This window comes from Trichogramma pretiosum, unplaced genomic scaffold (genome assembly GCF_000599845.2).
Source record: "Trichogramma pretiosum strain Unisexual culture from Peru unplaced genomic scaffold, Tpre_2.0 scaffold54, whole genome shotgun sequence".
NCBI lineage: Eukaryota > Metazoa > Arthropoda > Insecta > Hymenoptera > Trichogrammatidae > Trichogramma > Trichogramma pretiosum.
The window spans coordinates 160,423-180,708 of NW_019641628.1; the positions used below are offsets into that span (position 1 = coordinate 160,423).

The 20,286-nt window shown below is 43.2% G+C and overlaps 1 protein-coding gene across 3 annotated transcripts in view; it reads left to right on the forward strand.

Annotated features, from left to right (window-relative positions):
- Positions 1–20,286, forward strand: part of LOC106655911 (visual system homeobox 2-like) — a 58,123-nt gene that overhangs the window by 22,989 nt on the left and 14,848 nt on the right. For all 3 annotated transcript variants that reach the window (XM_023459062.1, XM_014376512.2, XM_023459064.1), the window contains 2 exons: positions 11,135–11,225; positions 12,852–12,975. In XM_023459062.1, the coding sequence (XP_023314830.1) occupies positions 11,135–11,225; positions 12,852–12,975 (215 nt within the window). The remainder of the gene's footprint in view (positions 1–11,134; positions 11,226–12,851; positions 12,976–20,286) is intronic.

Genomic DNA, 20,286 nt, shown 5'->3' on the forward strand with positions numbered 1-20,286 from the left:
TAATAATAACTCGATGATTTGTTCCTTTTTACAATACTCTATCGTAAAATAGTATGTATAAATATGATTGTGGAAATGGTCGTGTTTGGCTTGGCGTCGAATATATTATGTGTATGGAAGTCGCGTCGTACGTCAGACTTTCCAACTAAATGAAATCGGAAGTCAGTTAAAGATAACAAAAACAAGACTGATGCTCTTTACACGAGACTCGAGTGCTTATTATGTTACTTGTATTTCCTAACTTTGGCGCGACTCAACGTACTTGTCCCTGTCAAATTTGTCACGAAGTTAATCATTAGATGGATCACCGAGCCTAAATACATGCGATTTCGAGGCTTTTTTGACTTTTCGAAGCAGTCGAGGCTTTTGACCGGGCCTATGTATTTTGAAAGCATTACACAAAGTGTCCAGCTTGTTTTCACACTATAATCACGGCAGAATCGAAACGGTAAAATCTATATGATGTGCGATGTACAAGATTCTCACGCCAACTCGTGGCTGATTTTATTACACTTGACATTCCGAAGGTGTTTCATAAAAAAAGTAGGATTCGACAAATTGGACTTTCGATGGAGTTCGAAGCAATCAGTGGAAGCAATCTCTACGTCTAGCTCTCTGTGCGTGAAAGGACAAAAGAATAGCACACCGCGGTCCGACATATCCGGGCAATTTGGCCGAACCAGTGCTTTTGTGCAGCTACGCACAAATATGGGTAAGATGACACGGCAATTTCTCTCAAGCGTCAATCCTCGATACAAGAGTAATGCTCTTATTCGCATCATAATTCATCTGCCGTCTCGGCTCGTCTGAGCTGAGGTGGCGGTCCTGCCATCATACGATGAAAAGTTCAAAAAACCTGTCGCCGGGGACAAAGGTGATTAAGGCGCGTTGACAGCCGCCTGTATCCGAGCAATAATCTACCTGGTCATGTTACGTATGTTTCATCGCATCTCCATCCGAGATCGGTCGCTTTATGTATTATTTGTGTGCATGTAACAGGCCACAGCTCGCGGCTCTCTTGACAATTAGCCAGCCAACCAGTATAACTGCATTGGGGGGGACGACCACCACTGCGCAGGCGATCTAGAAGTCGATGCTCTTTGTCTCGCAGCGGGCTTTCGAATCTAAAACCTAATCCCATTCACGCGCGCCAATGCTGGAGATGCAGCAGCAGCTCTATACAGCAGAGCTGCCGAAAGCAGAGAGCAACGCGCTCAAGTGTCTGTTGCGCGTCACCTTCGTATATATAAGCACGACTGAAGTTGGAGAGCAGCTAGGCAGTCACTGCTTCTCCGTACAGAGCCTGCACTCGGAATTAGACAAGTTTATTGCATCTGAAAGCCGGATGTAAAGCAATTTGCAGTTACGCTTGCACGTGTAATAATACGTACAACTTTTCAATGGACAAAAGTGAATTTCCCTACCATGGATTTGCTTGTGTGCATGCTCTACAGTCAAATTACCGCTATGACACAATGGAGTATGAAATTATGGACGAATTAAATTAATGCTCAGTAATTTTGTGATGATGAGGAGATGAGCCGAAATATCCTCGGGCATATAATACGCGCACGTTATATACTTAGATTGCCACTGCGAAAGATGAAATTTAAAAATAATTTACGCGTCAACGCTCATGCGTATTCATATACATAATATAATATGCGGGAACGAAATTACGCTAGCACAAAAGTATTCATGAGCTTGGTTAGTAGAGCGCTCAGATTTATAGAAACAAAAAGCATGGTATACTTGGCTTTATATGAGCACACGCAGCACGCAGAGCCCCGATGAAAACTATGTGGTGTATTAGCATGGTGCAAAGGTGCAAATCTATAATGTGTTGGATAGTACAGGCTGACCGTACTATATATACATAAGTACAGGAAGTAAATCGAGGTCATGGGCATACGATGTAGTAAAAAATTGTTACGAATTTCACTGATTATTGCAGGGCTGAACCAATCTATTTATAAATTTGCTTCCGAAATGTTTTTCCCTTAAACAATTGGCAAGAACGATGACTTAACAGTATCAAGTAAAATCTTAAGCTTTGATGAACGAGTTTACAACGACGAAACGCGCAGAATTCAGTCACCATGGTGCACTTTTTTTCGTAAAATATTTCGTACAATTCACAAGTGCGTCGGCGAAACTGTCAAATATTTTCTCTTCGTTATGCATCATTCATACGATACGCACTGTATACATGCGCAGCATCCCCGATATAAACGCGCGTGTACATTCGCTCTGCAGAGCTGCGAGCCAAAGGAGGTTCGGCAAAGAGGAGAAAGGAAGCTTCTCTGGCGCATGAGTTAATGGAGGGGCAGGCCAGGGTGTGAGGGGGGTTCGTCGAGCTATACGCGTCAGCTATACGTATATATATAGAGGCACAGTCGAATGGAACGAAGAGCGAGTGGCTATAGCCTAAAGCAGTAGCAGCAGCAGCACCGCCGACAGACCGAACTCGCGTTGCGTTGGATCTGTGCGCCATTAAGCTTAATGACATAATGAAGTAAATGGCTGCGAGGGACTATGGCTTATAACTGAGCATTACCACCCACTCTCTCTCTCTCTCTTTCTCTCTCTCTCTCTTTCTCTTTCTCTCTATCCCAGGCAGCTATGCACAGAGCTCGACGCGCAGCACAACCTGCAGGCGCAATATACCGCATGCCTGGAATTCCTGACTTATACCTTTGCAAAGCTCGCTTCAACTACACACATACGCACATACATACATACATAGGTGGACGTCTGTGTGAGCCTGTATATACATGTATGTAAGTATGTATTTCTGTCTGTCTCGTGCCTGCTCGCGCACTGCTGCGCGTTTACGCTCATCTATTTGGGCTTTTGTTCCTGCTCTATTGTCTCTCCCGCTACTCTTCCGTCGACGACCGACGACCAGGAGGACGAACCACTATCCCTGTATCAGGCTATAATTACTCTATATCCTATGTACGCATAGAACGCTCGCATAGTGCCACAAGAGCATATTATATGTGCGAGGTGAGTTTCTAGATGATGCGTCACTTTCCCACTGACGAGCTTCATCTACTACATTATTCCTCTGCTCTCTGCATTATAATTTTTTTTATTAATGCTTCTGTTTTCATGTTAGAGATGACCATTTAAGCGAATAAAAGTTTAAATATTGCGCTTCATCAGCCTTATTCCAGTGTACTTTTTCATTGGAATATGTAATGGAATATTCATCCATCGTAGTGGGCAGCGCAACATTTCAAGGCCAGATCTTTATTAAGAGATCGCGTGAAATTCTGCTGAATAGATAGGTAATATTAACGCAAGGACTCGGAAAATTCGCTGAACTGCCGCAGCTTTTGCTGCCGTGAATTCTGAAACGTTAAAAGTCCATGACGCGTCGGATCTTTTGTGCGCTCGTACGAAATGTAGCGAGCACGCACGCACATAGTTACGCGCACATGTATACATGCCGGCTTTCGGCAACCCTTTTTCCGCCCGCCGCATGGCGTCTATATGTATGTATGCTTGTGTAAATGCTTTGGTCCGAAAAAGTCACCGAGCTCGGTGCCACTTTCTCTCTCCCTCTTTCACGTTTTACGCTTTCCCCTATACATAGATATATCGACGTAAAAAACCAACTCGACTGGCGGAGCAACTCGGAGAGGACTTTGCGTATGCTACTCTCAGTACATCTAAAGTAGGTTTTTTGTCTGCGCGAGTGATTTTCAAAAAAAAAGGAAAAAAAGAGAGCGAAAAATTGTTAGCTACGCACACGTGGCAATGCTGCGTTCGTGTATATCTAATTTAAGCCAACTTTGAGAGCCCTGCGTTAATTGGAAACTTGAAGGGGTAGTTGTAACTATCTCGTGCGTAACTGCGGCACGTAACAATTTTTATTGACTCGCTATTTAATGCCGATGCCAAACTGTATGTTGCGAATACACCGCAAGTTAATGCGCTTCTGTGAAAGGATTTTTTTACATGCATTTACAAAACTTTGCAGGCTAAATATTTCTTTGTTGTTTCTGCTTTTAATTACGATCTTAATTAATGGTAAAAAGCATATGGTTTCGTTCAGTTTTCAGTCAAATTTCATCCATACCGAATTTTTTACATTGAATTGTATCAATAATATTTTAAAATTAAATGCAGAAGGCACTGTGGCAAAACGAAAACAAGATGCGCATATAGATATTGGACACCATGAAGTAGCATCTTTTTCTTGGTCAAGCTTCCAACGGAGACGATCATGCGACGCCAAAGAGGAAATAACTGTAGCTCGTGCAATATAGCCTCGTCATACAATAGACCATGTAAACCACATTATGATCAAGCACAGTTTGTACTTGCTTAGTTGTATGCAAGTCTGCCTGTATACATTTGTGTATCAAGCGAATATTTCTCAGCTCTCAGTAAAAAAAAAAAGTAAATCGAGTCGCTGGTGCGTATGTATGCGACATGGGTTTTTGCCCCGAACTGCTGGCCGGATTTCACACCTTGTCTGCATGGCTCGCGACTTTTTTCGTACCCTTCAAGACGTTGACGTATATATATGCGCGCGAATACTGCACGCTTGCGACGAACTACACATTGTATTAGTCTCTCGCCTTTCCTTCTCTCTCTTTCTCTCTTCCAGCGTGATTACCAGGAACTCTGGTGTGAATATTATGATGCTCGTGGACTATTGAATTGCCACTCGTTCTCGCTAATGTTACCTTGCACTACTATATCGCGCGCATACATGTAGCCCACGCACGTAGCATATATATTCTCGTACAATGCGCGAGGTAGTAGGTTTCGCGATTGCCTCGACAAAAAACAAAGTGTGAGCTGGAACGTTCCTACGTTGCCTTCGCTTCTTCCTTCTTTTTTTCCTAAGCACCTATTCGCTAGCATATACATACGCATATTTAAAATTCGGATTGCGCACGCCCGGGGGCTTTTAGCCTTCAAGGACGAAGCAAAGCTACGCGCTCGCAATAATGCGCAACTGCGCGCGCAATTGTCACTCGAATTCGAGTTTCGTGCGCGCGCGAGCTGTGCCAACGCACGCGCTGTTTACGTAATAATAATGCCTCTATTTGGTCTTTATTTCTCGACGAGTCTCATGCTGAAAAATCAGTCCTTGTGTACGAGTCGAACGATCTCGACCCCGGCAGCATTTTCTATACTCGACTGCTGGCAGCTATGGGTTACAGCGTAAGTTTGTACCCTCGGCCATTAATCACCCGGACGTCGTCCATGCATTATTAACCTTAAAGCGCATCACTTTTCACACTCTCGAGGCGCGTTGTTTACTCAGATACACGAGTATTCAATTTGCAAACGCGCGCGAGAGTCGTTTGTGTGTTCTGTAGCCTCGACCACGACTCAATATTTATCCATCCCAGTCTACCCCCTTGGCCAGCGAAGCACACACATACACGTGTACTCGTGTGTATTGCGTTCGATCTGCTTAACGCTTCGCACGCACACATGTACACGACATCCCGGGAGACGTTTCGCTAGATTAGGGAGCATACGCGTGTAAAACACTTGTAACAAACTACTTCGTAGGTACATGCCGTACGTATGCGGCCGTGTGCTGGGGCGGAGGCAACAACCTGCTAATGCTACTATCCGCGCGATCTTTATGGGATCGAATTAATTTGCTCAATTCAACTGACATGTTCCCTCGGGTGGGACTTTAGCCCGGCCATACTCATGTAATATGCATAAGCAAGCACATTTACTGATTGTAATATACGCAACTTAACCTTTCACACGTTTGAATAAATATTTATTTTGATTTGTGTGTATTAGTTGGAATGAAAATGAGATGTCAATCGTATTCGTAAATTTGTTTCGGGGCAGTAGGGATTCCGGCAAGCTTGATTGTTCTCGTTTTCGATGGAAATTTGAAATATGTAAGAGCATTATCGATCGACGAAGGAGCAGAGCATATTAAAAAAAGTACTTGAAGAATGACGAAGAAACGCGTTGAGGAGCATAAAAGTCGAAAGAGAATCGAGAAACAAATTTTCAATTACCCGAGACACAAAAGCCGCGTAATTCCCAGTTTAAATTGTCTTTTATAGTTATAGACATAAGCGCGCGCTTGTCTCGCTCGCTCGCTCGCTCGAATTTATAGCAGTAACGGTGCATCGAGTGAGCTGAAAGAGATTTTCGCAAATTAAATTTCGGGGATTAGTACCCGGACTTAATACGGACAAGTGGGTGACGTCCCAAGCCGGAGAGAAAGAGCGAGCTGCAGAGTCTCGTCCCACGGGAGTGCTACGTACGCTAGACGCGCACGAAGCCATGCATACATGTACGCGGGACGTCGTCGACGTGCTCGTCCTTTTATTTCGTGTTTATGTGTATACGCGTCTACGTAGCTCCAGTCGTCCCTGCCCGTGCCGAGCCACCGCGCTCAAACGCTTGCTTTTTATTATTTTTATATGTACGTTCTCCGACGCGAGCTGGTTTATTTTTTTTTTTTCGCGTGCTCGTTCCAAAATTAAAATGGAATAATACGCGAGTTAAAAAATTGAATAGAAAACACGCACGCCAGTGGCAGCAGTAGGAGCAGCAGCAGTGGCAGCCCGTATTAAGTTTTGCAAAATTTTAATTGATGTATGAAATTTCCATCGAAACTTTCTCCGCGGTGGCGCGAGAGCTAGTTTGTAGACGCGCACGCGCGCAGCAATCACATAATGCACGAGCCATGTTTCATTAATTCACTCCACTCAAGTCGAGCATATATCTATACGTTATGTACGCGTGTAAGCCCGTCGAGAAGTCCGGACATGCTCTCTATCGCGCACACACAATCCGGATATCTAATCTATGATCCATCGATTTCCAGACGCTTACGCACACACACACACACACACACACGGATACGGACGCGGGCTCGCTCGAGCGTTTACTCGCTTTTTTGCTCGGTTTTTCATTTTATCGCGTTTCGCTTGGATGTACTCGCGCTTGTGTTTTACTGCTGCTGCTGCTGCTGCTTCTGTAGGTATATAACGTCTACCCTCGGTTTTCACCTCCCCCAAGGGACACCGCACGTTACGTATACGTACATACCACATGCACATACACACGTGAGCCGGAGCGAGCGACGATTCCTCATTCGCGCATGACAACGACGCGGACGACGACGACGACGACGACGACGGCACCCTCGACGACACACACGTATACCAATGCACGTAAACGTGTGATCTCGTGTCTCTGTGTCAGTACGTGGGTGTGAGGTACTTTGCGCGATTCTATTTGTCAGCTGCGAATTCGCCACGCGCCATTCTATACCGAGTCCTGGAGACTGTGTCGCGGCGAGCTCTGAATATGTATAGTCTTGCCTCACGTACACGAGCTACGAGCGCCTACAACGAGTGTGCGAAAGTGATACTTCAGTTTCGATCTTGTTTCAAATTAACTCGTCCTTTGAGAATGAAATACTACTTTGCTGGCTTTCGCTAGCATAGCAGTGCTGTGGTGGTGGCAGCGCCAACAGCGACAAAAAAAACTTGCAACTTTGCTTCTGTTTGTGTACATGTATATATGTGTGGGTACGCAAAAGAGGGAGAGCCTGCGAATTTCTTTCGCCCTGCCTATGTGTATGCGTGAATGTACATTAGGTGTATGCGTGTGTAACAAGCCAATGCTCGCTACACGATGATATGTATTGTATTACTCTTTGACGAGACGAGGAAAGCTATACATGCCTACCGCATGAAAGTACATAAGATCCTGCATAATACTGTTGAGTTTCATTGCTAACACTGCGGGTACTCGCGACTCGAGGCGGCTCTTTGTTAAATATTCTCGAAAACAAGAGTAAGCCCCAGAGTTCATAGTATTGGTCTGTGATACAAGAGAGTGAGTCCGCAATGGACGAGAGTTTGGCTGCTTCTAATAATAACTTGATTATTTCTATCGCATGGATATTTTCTTCGCTTCGCGAAACTGATTTGTGGGCTTTGCATTAAAATTGCACAATCATTCGAACAAAATCAGCCAGAATAGTCCGTACTATCGTAAAATCTCACCCTGGAGAGAACATTGGCTCGATCTCATTAGGGTAATATAGGATCGATTACGTCCGTGCTTGATTAAAGTTCGCGAAGCGCCTCACTGGTGTCCTTTTGTCTCCTATTCGAATTTTGCAACGCTTAGGCAGAGGAGCAAAGAGAAGGACAGTCCAAGAATTAGAATATCAATTATCTGTTGTTCGTATGATGTTACAGGGTAGTATGGCCATCTCACCGTAGTGGTGGCGACGGTCGACGAGCCAAGGCCTTAACAGTTACTAAACTCGCTGCCTGAGTCTCTTTCTCCTTGTCGTGTGCAGCTTGCTGGCTTATACTCCTTGGGCAAAGTATTCCTTGACGCGCGCTTATGTGCATGTGTGTGTGTGCGTGCGTGTGTTTATGCGCGTGTATGTATGGGTGCAAGTCGTGTAGATATATAATATCGTGCGTTGCGGCACAGTAGCGCCGCCATTGGCTATTTGCCGGGGCGGGAGGGGGCGAAGCTCTTTTATAGCCCGTTGCCTGGTAACCGTCGACGGCAACGGGGGCGCCCGCACCACACCCCTCGTGCACCGGGCGCACTTTCTGTGCTTTCGCTACTCTTCCGAGCACATGCGCACGCACTCACACATACAAATCTGCTTCATATATACACACTATCACTGACATTTGTGTTGTATGTATATTGGGCAAGTGTTGTGTGTGTGTGTGCTGGCTCGATTTGCTTTGTTTCGACTCACTGCTCTGCTGCTGCTGCTGCTGCTACTGCGGTGCTGTGCTTGGCTTCTTAGCTCAGAGCTTTACGAGTGTGTTTGCCGGAGCTTCTGTCGTGCTGGCGTGCGAGGCAAGATCTTTTCTTTGATCTGTGTGGGTGTATGCGTTCAAGCCCGTATTTATATGCATGTGGCTCAATGTACAACTTGTAGCAGGTATACCGACTCAACTGACCCTTTACAGCTTAATTTTCTAATAGCGCGTGTATTTTTTCCGTCAAGTGCTAGACTTTATTTTTTACGGGCACGCGCTCATCGCCAAAACTTTTGCTCGCTGATTATTTTCAGCTAATCGGTGCCAACATTTACCGAATCATTCGTCTTTTCTCAATTTTTTTCCCTTCGAGAGCTTTTTTATTTTTTGTTAATAAATAAAAGAACTGTTTGAGGTGAAATACGAAAAAATACGTACATGGCTACGGGTACGTAACAAGTTCTATTTAGTCACAAAGCAATATAACTACGCGTTTTTCTTTCATCGGCTTCTCGTTTGCTTCTCGTTCGCCTATTTTGCCTCTTCAAACGATAGTGTACATGTGGCGTACATAGGTATACTATACGTACGTGCAACTGTGTATCGAGATGGGAGCGTAGAGAAAAATTCAGCTCACCAGCTATATAGCGGAGGCGTGCAGCGGCGCAATACACTCAAACTGATTGGAAGGCGTTCAAGGATCTCGCACATGTACGCTCGCCTCGATGTGTACGTGCAGTAGGAGCTATGTTGCGAGGCCATGCATGTACGGCTTTTTATTTTCTACTTCAACGGCTTGACTAACTTTTCCTGACTGCGTTGTAGTTATATACGTATTGATTTTAAACTCGTGCACTCGGAATTTTCTACGATAACGCCTGCGAAATCGTGGCCACAATCGCGTAGGAAATCGTTAAAAAATTCATTTTCGACGAGGTCATCTCCCTCTATGGCTTTGAAAATTCTTCTAAAAAGGTCCTGTAGGCTGGGCACGCGCACCCGAATTGAAGGAGAAAAATGGAATATAATAGGCAATCCCCGGTAATCCTAAACCACGAAATCGCACGAGGAAGTATATTCCTGCTCAACGAGTGCGATATATGTACAGAGGTAGAGAAGGAAAATAAAAAAGCGTGCTGTGCACGTAAAAGGGCAGGCAAGAAATTGATCGCCAGCCACAGAGGGAAAAAAGAGCTCGTACACATGTACACGTATGCACGCTGTGTAGCCTGAACTGCGAGACACGTACATAAAGTATGAGAAAACGAGCGTTACACATACGCGTGTCGCGAAGAGCCTCGAACGTAAGGAGAAAAGAGGAAAGGAAGAAAAAAACGTCGCTTTGAGTAGAAAAGTGGTGTAAACTCGCGCTCGGGCAGCAGCAGCAACCGCACCAGTTTGAAAAAGGACGCTTTAAAAACAATGTTCGACCGGACGGCGCCATATGGACTACGTCTCGTCTTATTTGAAAATTTTCATACGCTCAATATATAGGTAAGCACTTGAGCAAGTGAAAGAAAAAGAAAGAGAAAAGAAAACGGCGAGAGAGAATCTTTCGCTCGCGCACTTGACTCCGATCATATACGTCCAGTCAGCGTGATACGCGCCTTACAAGCTGGCTCGAGCTCGCTTATAATACTTTGACTCGGCAAACACGGAATTATTTTGTTATTGCCCTGCTTTTGTGTCTTTTTGATTATACACTTTGCTCACGAGAGTTATTCTAATGATTCATAATACAAACGCCGATACGAACTGCTCAAACATATAACTTGCCGATCGACACGAATACTGCCTCTTTTATGCCAGCTCTTTTATATGTAGCCAGGTATATGTATGCATGAAACTTGTCTAAGAATTGACCTGTCTGATCCACTACAGTCACAATACATTGTTTGACTTCAAAACAAAAAAGTGTTGAGCGCGAAATTTTCAAGATGATATTGCGGCACCTAAATGAACAGCGCTCACATATTCAACTGTGGATGACTGTTTTAATTGACATTGATAAAGCTACGAATAATGAGTATTTGACAAATTGTATTGAAACGCTTGGACTTATCTAGAATATATCTAGACGTCTCTCAAAAAACGCAAGACAAGTTCGATACTCTGAACTTGTTTAACTATAATTTAAGTTGAAACCGTTGTCTAGCTTTATAATTATTACAAAATAGCTCAGTTCTATTCATTTTACAGCTATTTATTTATGTACCAACTTTTATCTGTATGTAAATGATTTCCTGTCGAATTAATTTTTTTTTACATCCTTATTAACATCGACAAAAAAATGTTTAAAAGGAATCGAATCAAATCTTTGTTTCAACCCACTCGCCTCACAAAAGAATCGAATAATAGCAAATTTTCTTTTATTGTGCTTTCAGGTATGGGACACAGTATCGAGTCGGGCAAAGACTTCACAGTTGACGGTCTATCGGGGTTCAGCAAAAAGAAAAAGAAGAAGCGTCGACATAGGTGAGCATATCTAATAGAAACTGCAGCACTTTTTTTGCTTAACGTCGCGAGCCCGAGCACGAACAAAACCAAATCTTTTTCATCGACTTTTTCCGCTAGATTATTTCAACTATCTTGTCGTTAAAGGAAACTTTAAATTGAATAATATTTCCTACCATTTCTGCAGAGCCCGGTAAATGTATAAAGGATTTAGCAAATGATCTTTGCGCGTGTTTATAGAGATTTAAATATAATATGCGAGTCAGCCATTTTGAAAAGGTTTGAAATCTGCTCAGATCTCCTGTTTCTTCCAGGCAGAGGGATATCCCTTTTACCTTCTTTCTTTTGATCGAATGATACTCTGAATTGTTCAGGCCAAATGAGGAAATCTTTTCAACCCTCCTCAATTATCCAAAGAAACTTCATCATTTGGTATTAATAGAAATTTTTTCAGAATGAATTTATATATGCTTTTATATAATGATCGCGCAACGATACTCGTTTAATTAAATTGAATGAATACTACACTTTTTCAATCCTCACCTGCAACATTAGCATTTTAAACATCTCATCGTGGCAGCGATTTAAAGAAAAGAATGCCAGTAATTCAATTAGTCGATAAAAAAGAGGAATAATTATTTAATTGCAATACTTCGAAACTGTTACGGCTGCGTCGTCGCTTACACGTGCAAATTATCAAATCCTCTCGCGCGCAACTGTCAAAATTATATACGCCTGACCTAAACGATAAAGTGGCAAGGCGTCAAGCTCTTAATGAGACGATGATTGCGCGGGAAGTGACTTTCATTTTTATGAAGAGACACAAGTATATATATGTATGAGCTAAACAACACGCATAAATGCGCTTATAGCTCGACAGATGTGTGTCCGTCTGGCTGATGCACACATTTATTCATGGTACGAGCGTGTATATATCGGCACGAGCAACTGTCAGTTGACTCGATGATTGGACGTCTCTTTCGTTCATGTTTTTCTTTCGTCAATCCTTTTTTAGGCGTGCGCCTATTTATAAAGTTTTGAATCGTCGACTATAATAGAATACGAATAGCACAGTACACAGCTCGATTGAGCCTGCCCAAATAATACGCGCAGCGTCTTCTATTCATTCGTTAGACAATGAAAGAATTCGATATAGCTTCAATTGCTATACGATCTACATTAAATGCAATCTTTTCTGCTGACTTTCAATTTTCGACTCAATACAGCCGATGCTTTGAATCGATCTCCTTAATTAAATTATAGCGCTTGATGCATCCCCTAATGTGTAATTGGATATATAATGCAGACTACGAAATATAATAATTTTATTTCGAAAACTTCATTGATTCTCTTTCGATCATTAATTTTTTAAATTTGAGTTAAATATTTCAAATTCTGTTCAATTGCCATTATGTTGAACCACTTAAATTTTTATTTTTAATTCTTTGCACATCATGGAAAACTCATTCAAATTTATATTCATTAATAGCACAATAGTGCTCCACTTGGCGCAGCCATTCTATTTTATGTCCTGCGTGTAGAGAGTTAAAAAAGCCGAGAAATATATTTTAATCGCTTAGGGTCGCGCTAGACTTAGGGGAAGAGTTGTAATGGCATATAACTAGGTTCATGTGGTTGTTGCTCTAGGACGATCTTCACGTCTCAGCAGCTGGAGGAGCTGGAGGCGGCTTTCAAAGAAGCACATTATCCGGACGTTTACGCGCGAGAAATGCTCAGTCTCAGAACAGATCTTCCCGAGGACAGAATACAGGTGAGTTTGACTTTTTTTATTATTATTTTCTTTCTGATGTATGTCCACAAAAAATAAAGAAATAAATAAAACATGCTTGTTTATTGTATCGTGGTCCCTTGTTGAGTAAAGTAAATGATTTGTCAGCTAAGGCAAAAATGTTAGCTATTTAATTCATTGCAACATTATATCTTATTCAGATTCAAGGGTAAATAGTAAACTAGACGCTGAATCAATATCATATTGAAAGAATGCAGTTATTTTGATTTATATTTATTTAATACGTTTTTTATGAAAATTGTATAGCACTAAAGATGAGCACAGTTTATAAGTCATTAACTGTGCAGATTAAAATCTTGAGAAATAATTACAAAAAACGCTCTGAAACTCTGTACTACGTATACCCAAGTAAATATTGAAAAACTTAAAAACGAAAAGACAGTTCTTAAGAGCAGTAAGTGGAAAAATTGCGAAGCTTCGAAATTAGAATCAAGCATGGAGTCAGTCGGAGAAAAAGTAAAGCTCGTGTAGCGAGCACAAAAAATTCGCTAATGCCTACTTAAGTAAATGAGCTAGTTGACTCTGAGAAGCGAGCGAACGGAGTAAAGATGCTGCGTGCACATAGGTACGCACTCATACACACGCACGACACAAACACGCACACGAAACAGAGTCGTGAGCTCGTAAAAGGGGTTTTCTCTCATACTGTGTGCGAGTGTTATATATCAGAGCACTATCAACAAAGCGGCCATTGCGCGGCAGGGTGGGTGCGGTCGGTGGGTTTAGCCAATAAGCGCCGCGGCCCCCGGCCTTCCTAAGCCAATCAGAGCTCCTGCGCCAGCGCCGCCGAGCGCTCGTCTTTTGTCTCTATACCGTACAGCGCGCTATATATAACTTTGCAAAACAGGGGACGAGCAGCTACTGCAGTCTGCAACTCGCAACTCACGCACATATACAGTCATATGATACACACACGCGGGAGGCTCTTCCCCTACCATTGAGTTGCTGATATTGCTTCCCTCTCTCCTCCTTTCCCGGTTCCCTCTTCCTACTCCTCTTCCTCCTCTTACTCCTGCGGCCTCTGCATCTTTTGCACTCCAACTCGAGGTTTGTTCTTTTTTTTCTTTCTCTTCGTATTATTTTTTTTTTTTTTTAGCTAAACCGTATGTGAAAAGAGGGCGAAGCAGAAAAAGATTCTATTTTTCTTTAATTTTTCACCCGCACAAGAGGCGAGATAGAGCGAGAAGCCTGCGGCTGCAGACCGCGTTTTTCTCTCACTTCGTAATTTTCCTTTCCGAAAGAATCCGTCTGTCTGGACCGCGCTTGCTCATCTATGCATGACTGTATTCTATTGCTATCTAGCTTTTCCTTCGCTATTAAATCCCATACACATTATGCTTACCTTTTTACTTCCTTTTCTTTGCTGTGCGCGAAGAATTTATACTTTTGTAAACTCATAAAGCACCAAGCGGCTATTCTCGTGGTTTCATGTGCTATTGTTTCAAAATGAACGTCTTTGAAAGATTTGATTCTGAGAAGCGTACGTATGTTGATTAAGGAGAATCTAAGGAAGACTTTTATTTAATATTTAACAATTGCTTTGTTTAGCGATTCAAAGATGTTTTGCGGGTATGATTATTAAATCCATATAATTGCACCCTTCAAGTCGCAAAAATAATTTAGAGTCCTTTCATAAAAATTTTATTCTCATGAAAAGTGCGAGTAAGACCATAATTTTGTTTTGAAAAGCTTTTATTTTCTTAGGTTATTCAATTGTGCAGAATAGATCATGCCAAACGAAACTTGTTCAAAAACCTCAAGTTAAAATTACGACTCTGCACGCAAGCTCTGGTTAATTCGTTGATTGCAAACGACGCTGCGTTGCAGGCACGATCCGCAATTGTTAAATTATCAACTTGAAACGGAGCTCGAGCTGCCGATCACTCGTTCACATCAATATAATGCCTCGTGTAGTAGCTGTGCACGCGCGGACCTGAGAGAAGCGAGTAATTATACGTAGCGCGTGCGCGACAAGCCGCTCCAGCCGAGCTGTGTCCGCATATATAGAAGAAAAGGTCGGCAGCGCCGTATCGAACGAATATATGCAAAAATGAAAAGCTCCGCGCGTAGTACACTCATTGAGCCGGCGAAGGGTCGCCCGCTGGCAAGTTAATCGAAATGTCTCTGGCAGACTTCCGCCCACCGATTCTTCTTTGCGAGCGAGGCGCCTCGCACCGGGGGTCAATAGAACTTCCGGCCAGTCCTCGATTCTTTGACGCGCTCGCGCCTGTGTGCAGTGTATGTGAGCAGGCTCCCTCGCAATGCACATAATACGCGAAAAAAAGAGAGAGGAGCAGAGAGAAGAAGAAAAAAAATTGTTCGGCATCGATTCTCCTCTAGCTCGCACAGTGCCGGAGCAGCTAGTCGCTAGTATCGAAATAATCGTATAATCGTGTATAGCTGCGGTATCTCGTTACCCCCGGCGCGCGACTGTCAACGACCGACTCTCAATAGCACACGAACAAGCGGTCTTGATTTCGACGGTCTCATTTATTATTATATATGTCTTTATAACCATGGAGCTCTCCTTGCATGTACCACGCGCTACAATCAATCGGGGGAAGAGAGAGAGAGAGAGAGAGAGAGAGAGAGAGAGAGAGAGTAAAATTACGTGTCCAGAAGTTCTTTCAGCGACTCGAGTTAATATAAGTCGAGGAGCGACGGAACGAGAGCTTTTTTACACGCTCTACTCCTGATGGCGATCGATATTTTTTCGCCCCACGATGCATGAGGCATAAAATAGTATAAGAGAGAAAAAGTGTATGTGTGTATATGTAACGCTTTGAGCATTATACACTTTCAAGCAAGAGAGTTTCGGAAATTTTCATTAGCATATACTATATTCATCACGACGATACGGCAGCGTTTTCAGCAGTAAAAGAAAGAATCGCTTGAGCTGATTTGATAGTATAATGTTGGCACTCGCGTTTGCACAGTGAAATGAAAGCATTGCACCGATATCGCGAGATCTTCCTTTCTATTCTGCCGATGAAGCCAAGTGAAGAAAGCGCGTAAAAAATCAAAAAAGTAATCGCAAATCGCTTTAGTCGTTGAACCTCGACTTGAGCTTTGAAGTCGACGCTTTACGAATTGCATTGAACTATACATATGCTCGCCTCTATTCCATCGACCGAACGAATTCACTTTCGTGTGTTTACATTTATAGGTACTCGATGTTGATTGTAGTATAGCCGCAGCTACACTTACGGCCTACGATAATACCACATAAGTAACTTTTCTCGTATAATGCCTGAAGCGCACGTACAAACCGTTCGATTCAAGATGACTCTTCCAATTGCATCGTGAATCTATAATCTCTTGGTAACGGTTCGCATTTCTTATTGTTTAACCTAGTTTCATTTCATGCTTATACATAATCTAGGCACGGCATCGATGTAGTTTTAATATCATCCCCAGCTAAGTCGAGCGATGTTATATAAGGCAGAGAAAACTAGATCTGGTAAGCGAAAAGATAAAAGATTGCCAAGTCAAAGAAAAGTTAATTCATCCTTATCTGACAGCGTTACGATTTCTCTCGCTCTTCGCATCTTTCCCCACGCGCCCGTTGACGCTCATCAAGTCCGTCAGGTTCTCTCTTTCCCTTTCTCTCGCTCTCTTGCTTCTAACAATTTCCTTTGCGTCGTCGTTTCATTCTTCTCAAGAAATTGAAATGTCACAAGATCTCGTTCTCTCGTTTTCTCTTTGTCTCTTGCGTAGCTTGACGATGTTCCGCTATGCTGCTGCTGCTGCTGCTGCCCTGTGCTACGAGTGTCCTGTGTTCTATACATACACGTATTACTAGAGTCGGGCGGTCGAGCAGCGTTGCACTGCAGAAACTTTGGTTAAGTTCATAAAAACGAACTTTTCTCGGGATTCTTGGGCAACAAAAAAAGAAGGGAAGCTCAGCTCATATTTACATGCTACGCTGCGGTTCGAGCCCAGCTATAAAAGAAAAGAATAAACGGGATAATCGACCTCGAGTACCTTGATACCTTTGCTGTTAAGCCGCACTCAAACATAAGAAAGAAATTCACACGAGTTTATCCACATGCATATGTATGCGTAGAGGCTAGATGCATAAATGTATGGAGTGCATATAAAGCTGACAAGTAGGTCTTTAAGATGAAAAAAAGAGTCTTGAAAACTAAGCCATCTTGCTGCTGACGTCAAGCGGCTGCTGCACTGCTGTTGCAGTACAAGTCAGATGTAAAAACTAAAAGTAGACTTCTCTCTTTCTTTCTTAGTAAAATGTTCCAAGTGTATAAATGCTCATTTTCCTTTTGATCTCTGCGCGCGAAAAAAGTCGAACTAAATTTCTCTAGAGCTCCAGTAAGAATAGTTTGGCACTCCACAGTCTCTTAAGTACGTTATAAGTTTGAGACAAAAATTTTAACTTAGATTCAGTTCATTATGCATCGAAGATGGTAGAAAAAGTTTATTTTTATAGAAAACATAAGTATATGTACATAAATAGTTCGGGACAAAGGTCGACTACAGACGCGGGCTGCTTTCGCATCGAAAAAAAAAATTATCTGACTCGTGTACACGCGCAGTTGTCACTACGGCTTTTGAAAAGCCTTATTTTAAGCAAGCGCGCGCAAGGCAAGTCAACGGGGCAACAAGAAGAAAAACGCTACTCAACTCCAGTAATAAGTCTTTGAATTTTTTTAATGAAAGCGCTTGAAAACTCGAATAGGGTTAAGTAGTATCTTATTCCACTTCAAAAGATCGTTTAATTGCTAAGGCAGATAAATTTTTAATGCACCGTACGCTTGCTCGCTCGCTCGCTGCCTCATTTCTTCTACATGGGTATAAAGAGAAATAAGTGGACGTTGGGATCCCTTAACGATCCAATTCCCGAGCTTCTGGTATTCATTTTCGCAACGGCTATTCAAACCATCGAGATCATTTCGCCAAGTTGTCGCGCTGGGTACTTTACCTCCTTCGAAGTAATTTTAATTCAAAATAGAAAAAGTTCCTTTTATCCTTGTAACATATAGTAAGGCTACATTAACATATACGTATGTAAAAAAGTGTTGACTACTTTGTCACTGCTTCGTGGTATGTAAAAGTACTGCAATATCGTTCCTCGAGCTTACGTATTTTTTTTCTACTCGCGTAACGTATCCATGTCCTTGCGCCGACGAACAAAGGACCTAGCCTGCGTCTTAATAGGGCTGATTCTGCGAACTGGCCGCTCGCACTTACCTTCAATCTCGCGCTCCTGGGCGCGCGTTAGACTCGCAGGCCACGTCAGCTGAGACAATATGGCCCTTATGCATGCGTCTCTCGAGCTGCGAGAAAGCAATTCAACCCGTACATGTAGGCAGAAAATTAAAAATAAAAAGTCATCCAGGAAGAGAGGAGAATTTCTTCTCAGGACTCTTTGTACGTTCGTGTGTGTAATATTAAATGTGTGTGCTCGCTCACGGCCCTGGCTTTGAGTATACGCGCTGTCAACGCAAAAACAAAACAACAATCATCTGAAAAGATGACTTTGCATATGAAGTTTTATGAACGCTCGACTCGTATATTTTATAATAATAATAACGAAAATAATAAATAAGAGGCTGATACGAAGAAATCGTTCAGGAGTGAGTTACTCCCTCCGAAGCCGCCGTCGAGTCGCTTACACACATACCCTTGGCCCCCTCCGCGTGCCCCCCCTTTCTCTTCCAGAGCTCAGATTACGACTGACGCGCGGCGCCAGTGTATGGCTATGCGACGATCGAGTGCATTACTCAGGCGCATACGTATATTACAAAATGGCTGTCGGAGCGCGCTTTATTTCTTTTTCTTTCTCTCTCGCAGTCAGTAACACAAGCGAGGCACTGCGATGCACGATCCTACGTACTCGTAGCGAATCAGTGGTAAAGCTCAGCGTGCAGTCGAACTTTTCCCTGAAATAATATGTCGATGCACGTATAATTTCTTGCACACGGAGAGCACGCAAACAAGCTAGTGCTGCAGTTAATCGGGTGCACGCGAGCTCGTGAGCGCGATAGTAACATAAACTGCATTAGCATTCGCGCGCTTTGAGGCAGGATTTACGCTTAGCTGGCGATATGGGTTACTTAAATCCTCGTCGCTGTGTTCGGGGGTCGAGCGAAAAGAAAATGCCGAGCTGCCGCCAGTTCTCGTGCGCAAACTCTCCTTTGGCATAGCTCGGCTCGTCGTAAAGCAGCCCTGACCGTTCGCTAATTCGATTTAGCCGCGCACGGAGCTGCTGTAACTGTAAGCCCCTGCGTAGACTCTATATATATGCATTTGTGCTCGGTCTTGGAAAATCAGCGTGTCGCGTTATTTTGCGGCAACAACCGCACGAGCTCGTTTACCGAGACAAGAAAGCGGGAGAGGGCGAAAGAGAGAGAGAGAGAGAGAGAGAGAGAGAGAGAGGAAAGCCAGAGTGACGCCACTGTGGCGCTCGGCAAGCCCAGAGACTTTATGCTAACGAGTCCTGATACTAGGCATGTATATGCGCTCGGCAAACTTGCCAGCCGTGCGTACCCTCTACCGCGTACTTTATACCAAGAGGGTAAGATACTGTTGAGTGGGGTAGTAACGTTCCGTTACACGCGAATCAATGAGCGCGGAGTCGATGCCGAAAACAAATATTCGCCGGGCTGTGCGTGGGAGAGGGCGGATGACAAAAAAATAGTTATTAGATGCTCGCTCGAGGATGAAGGCAGCATAATACAGTCCCGGCTCCTGCTCAAGTGCGCTGCGAGTGGAAACGACCCTGGACAATTTTGGCGCATCGTCTATTCATAACACAGGAACATCTGGTGAAAGTTTTTTTATTAAGAATTCATTTCATCTACCATTTTTACACCCCGAATCCGGCAAACTCGCGCTTGCTATATCCTGCCCTTGTCATTTCCCACTCTCTCTCTTTCCTCTCCCTCTCTTTCTCTTTCTCTCTCTTTCTCTCTCTATCTTACTCGCTTTCAAGCAGCGCACATTTTGGTAGAGTCTATACTGACTACATACTATGCATGTACACATCTCCCTTCTTCTATATGCACACCCTCCTCCGAATATAGCAGCGTTCAGCTATATTTGGTCTCTTCGACTTAAGAAAGGGTAATGGCGCGTAAGCTTTGCGCTCTCAAATGACCTAAGAACTTAGCAGCCATGTTCATGTTTAGTTCGAACATGTCCAACTACTAGTGCATTTTCTTGGTTAAAATGTTCTCTGTCGAGACATCAAAATATACATTTAAATCTTTTTGATTCGTATTTACAACATTCGAATATAATTTCCAAACTTAA